Source organism: Ricinus communis, chromosome 3, assembly GCF_019578655.1.
Source record: "Ricinus communis isolate WT05 ecotype wild-type chromosome 3, ASM1957865v1, whole genome shotgun sequence".
Taxonomy (NCBI): domain Eukaryota; kingdom Viridiplantae; phylum Streptophyta; class Magnoliopsida; order Malpighiales; family Euphorbiaceae; genus Ricinus; species Ricinus communis.
In genome coordinates this window covers 23,625,779-23,637,016 of record NC_063258.1, presented here as the reverse complement: position 1 = coordinate 23,637,016, position 11,238 = coordinate 23,625,779, and the positions used below count along the sequence as shown (strand labels likewise).

At 36.0% G+C, this 11,238-nt stretch overlaps 2 protein-coding genes across 3 annotated transcripts; both read left to right on the top strand.

Annotated features, from left to right (window-relative positions):
* LOC8265931 lies at positions 1–3,471 on the top strand. Of its 2 annotated transcripts, XR_007214968.1 has the most exons (5): positions 1–501; positions 689–772; positions 1,247–2,653; positions 2,808–3,194; positions 3,282–3,471. XR_007214968.1 is itself a non-coding variant. In XM_015724884.3 (4 exons), exons 3-4 carry the CDS (start codon positions 1,286–1,288, stop codon positions 2,829–2,831), a joined length of 1,392 nt encoding a protein of 463 aa, XP_015580370.1. In that variant the 5' UTR covers positions 1–501; positions 689–772; positions 1,247–1,285; the 3' UTR covers positions 2,832–3,211. The 2 variants fall into 2 exon arrangements, 1 of the variants encoding a protein (XP_015580370.1); XM_015724884.3 differs by lacking the exon at positions 3,282–3,471 and having other exon boundaries at positions 2,808–3,211.
* Positions 3,472–10,149: 6,678 nt separating this feature from the next.
* LOC107261994 lies at positions 10,150–10,731 on the top strand. The gene is made up of 2 exons (XM_015724888.2): positions 10,150–10,365; positions 10,441–10,731. The coding sequence occupies exons 1-2, from the start codon at positions 10,150–10,152 to the stop codon at positions 10,729–10,731; spliced, it is 507 nt and encodes a 168-aa protein (XP_015580374.2).
* The last annotated feature ends 507 nt before the right edge of the window (positions 10,732–11,238 follow it).

Below are 11,238 nucleotides of genomic sequence, written 5' to 3'. Positions count from 1 at the left end.
TTACTGACCAACTGAGTTAGTAAATGGGTGGCGAGTTGAGTTAGTTCCCATAGATATAGGATGATTATGTCAATAAAGTTAGAAGGTTGGGTTTAATTCATAAAAAATAATAATAATAATAACAAAAAAGTAATGTTGCCATGCCAAACGAATTAAATATACAGGTCAAATGTCCAACAAGGTTACTAGATTTAGATCAGGTACAAACAATAAGCACTTATGTATTGCCAAGTATAATATGGCCTATATCTTAACTGTCTAATTATGGTTTTTTAAACTGTCATTATCTCCTCCAGATTCACTTGCAAGGAAAGCAGCACCACTGTGGATTTTATTTCAAATCTGATTCTTTCTTTTTATCTCCTTTACAGAAAAGCAAATCCATATATACCCGTTACTACATTCCCTTTTTCCTTTATTTTCCTTAGTCTGTTTGTACCAAAAGAAAGAAAAAAAGAGAATCTAGAGATCATTTGGCTGTCTTTCTTCTCTTCTTTAATGGTGAGTTATCATAAAGGTGGTGTCTTTGTCTTAGATATTTGAAATGAGTTCTATTTGTTTTATTTATTTATATCTGAAATCTGTATATCTATGTATCTTTTTCATGTATATCCATTTGTTCTGATGTGCTTGTTTAAACTTTCTTTCAGAGATTTTATTTCAAATCTGATTGTTTTATTTGTTCCAGTGTGACATCTGGGTTTCTTGAAGAGAGTTCAGTTTATTTTTCCAATCATATTAGCTTTTCTCCAAGGGTTAATTTCACCACAAGGTAATAAGCCCATATTTTCATTGCTGCTTCCTGTAGTTATGGCTCTCTTGGTTATTGTTATCTTAGTTCACACCAATCTTGTGGAATCAAATCCTAAAATCACAGGATTCCCTGCAGTTTCTGGGTAGGATAAATGTGGAAGGAGGATTTTGAAGGGAGAGCTAGGCAATAATAATAATAAGTGTCTGTTTGATATTGCAGTTGAAAAATTTTTCTTCAGAAATGCATCCTTTTAGATGTTATTGCGCAAGCAAAATCAAAATTATATATTTGCCTGAGCAAACTTCATCTACATGCTGGCAAGGATATAGATATTACCCTATGTGCACAACTATCGGCTTGCTAAAACTTCCTTTCGTGCTTATATTCTTGTTCAGCATGTCTAAACTGTTTTTTTCTTTTCTTTTTCAAGATACTTATGTGAGAATTCATTTTCAATTTGTGACTGTAGTTGGTTTTGTTTTGTCTTCACAGGAAGAAGTATAGTTGTATCAATATTTGATTAGTTCTGCTATGGCAGAAAGCAGTATATCAATGGTGCCCGAACCTGATATTTCTGAACTAGAAGAAGCAATTTATGCACAGCAACAGCTTCTGCAGAAGCTTAATGCCGAATTGGATGTGGAAAGAGAAGCGGCAGGTTCCGCAGCTAGTGAAGCTTTATCAATGATATTGCGTTTACAAGGAGAAAAGGCTTCGCTAAAGATGGAAGCGAGTCAATATAAGAGGATGGCAGAGGAAAAGATGTGTCATGCTGAAGAGGCTCTAGCAGTTTTTGAGGATCTGATATATCAGAGAGAAATGGAGATTGCATCTCTCGAATTCCAAGTTCAGGCTTATAGGTACAGACTCCTGAGCATGGGTTTTAATGATTTGGGTGTTTATGAAAATAGATTTCCTGAGAATCTATTAATGCAAAGAAATGATACTTTGTTTATGGAAAAGGGTGTTAACAGCAATGCCAGGAGAGTCAACTCTCTGCCTCAAGTTGCAGTCAAAGAGGCCAATCAGAAGAAGAGTGCTACCGAAAGGAAAAGATCTGCGACTCCTAAGGCAGATTCATTGCCAAGCCCTGTTGAAGAAAATACTATTCCGGAAACCGATGATTCAGAGAAGAAACTTGGCAGCTGTGTGAGTGTAGACCTTAATTCATGTTGGGAGCAGATAAAGATGTTGGATGAGCGGATGAAAGAGTTTTCGGATACTAAAGACTCTAGACGAAACAAACAATCAATCTGGAAGGGTGGTGGTACTTGGTCTCCTTCGTTATTTTCACAAGTGAGCATAGGCACATCAATTGATGCTGCTACTACAGAAGTAAATGATGTTATTCCAGATCAAGTTAAGCACCATGACAGTTCACATAAAGTGGAGGACAGTCTTAATTCTGGGTGTTCATCAAATGTTCAGGATATCTTTGAAGTCCCACAAACTACAGAGAGTCGCAAAGCTAAGAAGGATTACAGTAAATTGACTTTGAAATGTGATAAGAGGCCTGGAAAGCCAGATTTGGTCACTGAGGACACACTCGAATCACTGAATATGCATGAAACAGACCGAGTAAAGGCAATGTTGCTGTCAGCAAGCCTTGAGAAGAACTCACCGAACTTAAGAGTTATTGAACGCTGTGTTTCGCCAGTTTTCCAATCAGTTAACGTAGGAACTTCTCCACCTGAATTGAACCAGCTGAGTCGTAGAATTGAGAGGCTTGAGAGAGCCAGGAACAGTGCGAGACATGAAATTGTCACTGTAGGAGAAGAGGAGTTGAATTTATTGAAGGAAATACGTGAACAGCTCAAATCCATAGAGTCAGAGATGAAAACCTGGAGAGCTAATAAGCCCCTTTTCCCACTTGAACCGTCTCTAGATCCTCTCCAAGAGGTACGATCTCTCTGGTTCTCTGTTACACAATTGTACAGACTCACTCAACAAGTCATTCTTTCCATGAATTTGCAATTTATATACTTCTTAATGTTGATTTCTGCATGTCTGTTTTCAATTTATGCAAAATGACACGACTTTATGTTTCGGGCAGGCGATGGTATACTTCTGGATGTAATTGATCATATCCTCGTACACAGCTGCTGCTAACATTGATCATTCATATACCGTCAGGTTCTGATATCCGCTGCCAGCAAAAGAAAGGACTCTGTAAGAAATGGAATGGTCGGAACATAACAGAAAAATATACTTTGGTTGAGTTCTGATTTGCCATATGAAAATGCATTTGTTGTAGAGATTTCATACTGTAATTAGTCACAGAAGCTTGTTATCTTTAAATTGTTTCAGGCATGCTATCAGTATGCTTATACTGGAGAATTATATGGATTGTGACTGTAAAGTAACATACGTACCTCATCATACTTGGGTTCGAAGTCTGCACGATGGTTCTTTTTTCCAAGTTCACAAATACAGTTACCTAGTGAGATTTTTTCTGTTTATTGGTGCATCAGAAAACTTTTTCATGAGTTCACAGAGTTTATACCTGACTTTCTCCAATACAATACAGGCACTCAGATCATCGAGTACTTGCCAAATTGTGGGTATCCGGAGTGATGAAACATCATGGCAGGAACTTATGTTTCTATGTTCAATAAGGTGTAATGCCTGTAACATACCATATACTTGGGATTGTGCTCTAGTTTGAAATCTACATGGTGTTTCTGTGTTCCATATTCAAATAAAGTCATCTGGCGTTATTTTTGTTTTTGGGCACATCAAAAATTTCCAGGAGGAAAGGGATCGTCAGAATTTAGATCCAACATTCTCTAATACATGACAAACGCTCGATCATTGTGAACCATCTCATGTTATACAATGGCACAGTGAAAATAAGTTTCAACTGAATAAACATTGCCGCCCAACACTCCTATCTTCATCTCTTCTTTCATATGAAAAAAGAAAAAAGAAGAAAAGGAAAATACCATTAACAGTATAACAGCGAGGCTGACTGAACCTGGTATAATCAACAATGTAATGACCTGCGGGGTAAAGAAAAGAAATAAAAGGTTTCGGAATTATCTTTCCAGTTGGAAGGTTTTAGGTTGAACCCGTAGGCCCGTGGCTTTCATAGGTCATCCATGGGGTTCATAATACTAGAGACTTATTGGCTCCTTGTGAAATTATTTCATTTTACCGAAAGTTTTATACTTCAATTTTAGTCATAGTCATTTGGCGCTCGAGTCGAGACCTCCCTTCACTTCTTATAGAGTTAATTCCATCGTAAAGTGAAAAACTAGAAAAAAATATGAGATTTATAATGACCCACTTAAAAAGAAATTTTCTTCTTTTTAACACTAACAACTAACATATATTAGACAAATTCTTAGATAAATAGAGTCTATCATTTCGATAAATCCAGTAAAAATCATGTCCGTCAATTAATGATACCATGTCAGCTAAAGTAACTAGGTTAAGTTTTATCATAAATAATTATTCAAAAAATTTCTATATTTTTTGTGTTAAAAAAACCACAACTGTTGTTTTTAAAGAAAAGAATTGGATCGACTCTTTTTCTTCTTCATCTTTAAATGTATAGTTCCTACTTTACTAATCTTAATATTTTATTATCTTAAACCGACAAACACTTTTCAAATAACTTATTAATTTTATTTTACTTCTTTTTATACTATTTATATGAATTTTTATATTATTATTTGACACGATTTATATGATCTTTTCGATATCTCAAATAACATAACAATATCAAGAAGCTATATATATATATATATATATATATATATAAAATTAACGCTTTGAATAAACACTCTCAAACTGTCAAGAATATATGCCCAAATTGTTCCAGTTCATAGCAAAGATAAAGCTCTATCCTTTCTTTCCATGCAATTTCTTATATCGCATTAGAATCGTTTGTCTGTTTACAAGCTCATTAGATTTTACTTGTTCATTGTCTTATACTGTTGATTATTTTCTATATTTTATAATATTTTTTATTCATTAAAAGGAATGCAAAGTGAGAAGGAAAGAGTTGGGGATAACAATGAATCAGTTAGAATTGATGTTGTCATCCCTAACCAGGAAATGAATTGATGTTGTCATCCCTAACTAGGAAATTACCGATGAGCGGTCATTGAGAAAGGTTATTAGGAAATCCAAAAGTTTTATCCATATTTATTATATTCACTTTGTAATTAATTGTAACTTATCCATATTTATTATAGTTAGTTTGTAATTAATTATAACTTATGTGTGAAGTATAGGAAGTTTAAGAGTTATAGGTTACACTTTGAATTAACATTAAATATAGAATAGCCAAAAGACTACTTGCTCTTTAAGCTAGTCAGTCTATATATTTGTTTCAAATCTTCAAGAGAAGGAGGAGAGAGTTCTTATCTTTTAAATCTTTACATGGTATCAGAGCCATAAGGCTGAGGAGAGGAGACGTTTTTTTACCAAGAGTTATTTATTTCATCATGGCTAGTGATGACGATGCCAGAACTCCAAGTTCTAGCAGTGTGAAAAAGATTGATGTTTTTTTTCTTGGCTCCAATGACAACCCAGAAAATCTGATCACACCGGTGCAACTGAAAGGAGATAATTATGATGAATGGGCGAGAGCTATTCGTATAGCTTTAAAGGCGAAGAGAAAATTTAGGTTTCTGGAAGGGACAACCTTGATTCCCATTGATGACGAGAAACTTGAGGATTGGTATATTGTGCATTCCATGTTGGTTGCATGGTTGGTGAATACTATTGATCCTTCACTACATTCTACTCTCTCATACTATGAGGATGCGCGAGAACTGTGGACTGTCTTGAAGGGACATTTCTGTGTAGTGAATAGAACACGGATCTATCAACTCAAAGCATCTCTTGCCGAGTGCAAGCAAGGGAAAACGGAATCCATCTCTTCGTTCTTTGGACGTCTTAGTAAGATTTTAGATGAAATAGCAAATTTTATCACTTTACCAACGTGTTTTTGTGACGCCTGTAAATGCAATTTTGCAGCACAATATACGCAATTATTGTAGGAAGAACGACTTATGTGGTTTCTCATTGGTCTGGACAACGCCTATATCTGTCTGCTTGCAACTTTTAACTCAAGACCTGCTGCCTTTGCTAGAGAAGGCGTACCAAACTTTGATACAAGAGAAGCATTTGTGTGGAGGCGATTTACATCCTGAGAAGGGCAACCAAGACAATATTATGGCTTTTAAGGTTCAAACGAATCTTCAAAGTAGATCTCGTTCTGTTGATAATTCTGACCAGTTTTGTGCGTACTGCAATCGTGAAGGCCATGATCAAAGTTCATATTTTCAACTTCATGGTTTCCCGGATTAGTGGGGGGATCGACCTCGTGGTGGTCGTGGTGGGAGAGGTGGTACCCGTAGTGGTACGACTAGTGGACGAAGTAGTAGAGGGAGAGGCAGTAATGGTGCCCCGTTGGTTCGCGCATACAAAACTACCGTTAATTCTTTGAGACAGGTGAGTACTTCTCAGGCAGTGCCAACCACTTCAGAGGCAGTAGGCTTTTCTGGCATTATGCCTGCAAAATGGCAGACCATTCTTGATCTTCTTAATTTGCCAAATTCCAAAGATCGGTTAACGGGTAAGTGTTTATGGATAATTGATACCAGGGCTACTCATCATGTCACAGGTACATTAAAATTATTAATCAATTTGAATACAATTAGCCATTATCCAGTGAGATTACGAGATGGTCGGACTACTACCGGCACACATGAGGGAAGCGTGGTATTTTCGGGCAATTTGAGGATTAATAATGTGTTATTTGTTCCCAATTTGGATTGTAATTTAATTTCTGTGACTCAACTATTAGATGAACACAAATATACCATTCAAATCACTGATGCTTTGTGTGTTATACAGGACCGAGTGACGAGGAGGTTGATTGGAGTGGGTGAGCGCAAGGATGGACTTTTCTTTTTTTGTGGTATTCCTCATAACAAGGTCCTAGCTATTAATGGTGGTGAGTCCATGGAGTTATGGCACAAGCATCTGGGGCATCCTTCGGGGAAAGTTATTCAGAAGTTTTCATTTGTGAGTAAATCTAGTGATTTGAATAAAAATGGTTTTGATGTGTGCTTGTGTGCAAAGCAACCACAAGACAGTTTTCCTATTAGTAGGAGTTGTGCTAGTAGGATTTTTGAACTTATTCATTGTGATTTGTGGGGACCCTATCAGACTCGTTCCTCCTGTGGGGCTTCTTATTTTTTGACGATTGTGGATGATTTCTCTTGAACAGTTTGGGTTTACTTGCTTTATAATAAATTAGAAGTTGGCATCATGTTTTTGAATTTTGTTGCATTGGTTAACAGGCAATTTAATCAGACTATTAAATGAGTTAGAAGTGATAATGGAATTGAGTTTACATGCTTAACTGAATATTTTAAGAAACATGGTATTATTTTTGAAACATCTTGTATTGGGACTCCGCAACAAAATGGTCATGTTGAGCGTAAACATCGACACATTTTAAATATGGTGCGTGCTTTGCGTTTCCAAAGGCATTTGCCTATTCAGTTTTGGGGAGAGTGTGTGATGGCATCATGTTACTTAATAAATCGTACTCCTTCTTGTGTTCTTAATTATCAAACACCATATGAATGTTTGTTTGGTAAAATTCCTAACTTACAAGCCATTCAGATTTTGGGTTGTTTATGTTATGCTCGTAATCAAAAACATCAAGGTGATAAATTTGCTAGTAGAAGTCGTAAATGCGTTTTCTTAGGGTACACATTTGCTAAAAAGGGATGGAAGTTGTATGATTTAGATACAAAAGAGATATTTGTGTCTAGGGATGTTAAATTTTTTGAAAATGTGTTTCCATTATGCAAAGGAGTAGGTTGTTATGATACTTTACGTGCTCCCATGGAGAACAGTGTGGATCGGATTATGAGGGGAGTAATGCGAAGATAGAGGGTGATAATAAGGAGATAGAAGGTGATAATGCGAAGATAGAGGGTAATATAGGGTAATAATGTGAAGATAGAGGGTGATGATGGGCAGGAAAGTGAAGAGAGTGTTGTGTTAGTGGCTGCTGAAAATGAGGAACCTGAAGCCATAACAACAGAACTGGGACGATGCAAACGTTCAAGATTACCTAATTCTCACTACCGTGACTTTGTGACTCATACCATTGTGAAAAAGAAAAGTTCTTCCGCCAACTCATCTTCTTCACTATCTTCCTCAGGTACTCCTTATCCTACTTCTCATTTTATGTCTTGTGATAAATTTTCCGATAGCCATAGAAAATATATAGCAACAGTAACTATAGGCAATCCCCTTAAAACTCTTAAAGAAGCTATAAAACATGAAGGTTGGAGAAAGGCTATGGCTGAGGAGATACGTGCTTTGGAAGATCAAGGCACTTAAGTCCTACAAAAATTACCTATTGGAAAGAAAGCTTTAGGAAGTAAATGGGTGTATACTGAAAAGCATGATGAAAGAGGAAATTTGCAGAGATTGAAAGCAAGGCTTGTTATATTTAGTCATCATCAGGTAGAAGGTATTGACTACAACGAGACTTTTGCTCCTGTTGCAACAATGGTGACTGTTCATACTTTTCTTGCATTAGCGGTAGTGAAGAAATGGAAAGTTCATCAGATGAATGTTCATAATACTTTCTTGCATGGTGATTTAGCTGAAGAGGTCTACATGAAAATTCTTCCAAGATTTGAGAAAAATCATACTAACTTGGTGTGCATAATGAAGAAGTCCTTATATGGTTTAGAACAAGCTCATCGGTGTTGGTTTGCCAAACTTGCAACGGCATTGCAGAATCATAGTTTTCAACAATCATATTCAGATTGTTCTTTATTCACTTTGACAAGGGGAACAATTCAGATTAATATTCTTGTATATGTGGATGATATGATTATTGCCAGCAATGATACTATGGCCTTGACAATATTTAAAGACTATCTTGGAAAATGCTTCAAAATGAAAGATCTGGGGTATATAAATATTTTCTTGGACTATAAGTTGCTTGCAGTTTGGAAGGCATTTTTATTTGTCAAAGGAAATATGCTTTGGACATTATTTATGAGATAGGTTTACTAGGTCCTAAACCTTCAGAATTTCCTATGGAGCAAATCATCATTTGGCATTAGCCGCTAGTCGATTACTTAATGATCCGGAGCAATATCGTCGACTAGTTGGGCAGTTGATTTATCTGGGTGTCACACGTCCGGATTTGGCTTACTCTCGTTCATATTCTCTCCCAGTTTATGCAACAGCCCGAAGAAGAGCATTGGGAAGCTGCATTACGAGTTGTTCGCTATTTGAAAAAGAGTCATGGCCAAGGAATAATGTTGCGTGCTGATAGCAAATTAAACTTGGAAGGTTGGTGTGATTCTGATTGGGCAAGTTGTCTATTAACGAGGTGATCATTAAGCGATTAGTTCATTTTACTTGGTTATTCTCCTGTTTTCTAAAAAACAAAGAAGCAACCAGCCGTTTCTCATTCATCAGTAGAGGCGGAATATAGATCAATGGCATCTATTACCTGTGAATTAAAATGGCTCAAATAGTTGCTTGGGGATTTGGGTGTACACCACGAGAAAGGAATGAGACTCTATTGTGATAGTCAGTCTGTGTTATATATAGCACAAATCCTGTTTTTCATGAATAAACGAAACACATTGAGGCAGACTATCATTTCGTACGAGATGCGATTACAGATGGCTTAATTGTTCCTTCATTTGTGCTTATAAAGCAGCAATTGGTGGATGTTTTTACTAAAGTTTTGGATCGATCACAATTCGAATTATTGTTGCGTAAGTTGGGTGTTCGAGATCTTCACGCTCCAACTTGAGGGGGGATATTAGGAAATCCAAAAGTTTTATTCATATTTATTGTAGTTAGTTTGTAATTAATTGTAACTTATGTATCTATATTTATTGTAGTTAGTTTGTAATTAATTATAACTTATGTGTGAAGTATAAGAAGTTTAAAAGTTATAGGTTACACTTTGAATTAGCATTAAATATAGGATAGCCAAAAGACTACTTGCTCTTTAAGCTAGTTAGTCTATATATTTGCTTCAGATCTTCAAGAGAAGGAGGAGAGAGTTCTTTTCTTTCAAATCTTTACAAATAAAATATCAGTCCTTATTTTTAGGCAAATAAGGTAGTCAATAATCAGTTTAGATTATCTTGATTTATAGCAGATTTTTCTGCATTTTAATTTTAAAATCTTGTTGTATAAATAGTTGGCTTGGCTAGTCAATGAATCATATGATTTCTGCAAGTTCTTAAAAATACTTTCAGTTCTAGCTTACCAACAAATTGGTATAAGAGCAATATCTTAAAGGACCTGTGAAATCAAACATCTAAAAAAAGACTATAAACATCTTTATCCACCTATATAAACACAAAACCACAACCATTAAAAACATGAATACAGAAGCTTCGTTCAATGCAATTACTCCTCCAAATTATCAAGGATGGGCTATTAGAATGGAAGCCTATCTTGATGCTATTGATGTGTGGAAAGCTGTAGAACAGGAATATGAAATTCCTCCCTTACCAAACAATCCAACTATGGCTCAGATCAAAAATCACAAAGATCGGAAGCAGCAAAAATCCAAAGCTAGAGCTAGCTTGTTTTCAGTAGTCTTAACTTTTATTTTTAATAGAATAATGATCATGAGAACTGCCAAAGAGATATGGAATTTCTTGAAGTAGGAGTATGAAGGAGACGAAAAGGTCAGAGGTGTGAAAGAATTGAATTTATGCAGAGAATTTGAGTTGGAAAAGATGAAAGAATCAGAGACGATCAAGGAATATTCTGATAGACTGCTTGGCATTGTCAACAACGTAAGACTCCTTAGCACTGATTTCTCTAATTCTAGGATTGTGCAAAAACTCCTCGTCACAATTCCTAAAAGATTTAAGACTACAATCTCATCTTTGAAAAATATGAAGGACCCGTCAACCATCACCTTGGCAGAATTCTTGAATGCTTTGCAGGCGTAGGAAAAAAGGAGATGCATGAGACAAGGAGGAATAATAAAGGGTGCTCTTCAAGCCAAATCACAAAGCTGAAATGGTGGCAAGAGCAAGAAAAAGATGCAGAATAAAAACAAACAGCCTGGAGGTTCTACAAATGACAACAAAAAAATAACAATTCTCAAGTTTTACTGTAAAAAGACCAATCAACCACAAAAAAAGTGTTGGTGGAGACCAGATGTGAAATGTAATAAGTGTGGACAGTTAGGACATATGGAAAAGATATGCAGGTCTCCATAACAAGAAGGAGAAGCTAATGCTGCTCAAAATCCACAAGATGGCGAGCAAATGTTTATGGCATCCTGCTTCACCAACAGCAGCTCAACCGAAAGATGCTTATAGATAGTGGTTGTACAAACCACATGTCTTATGATCGTGAAATCTTCAAAGAGCTTCATCCGACTGCTATCTCTAAAGTCATAATTGGAAATAGGGCACATATCGATGTAAAAGGCAAAGGAACAGTGGCAATTG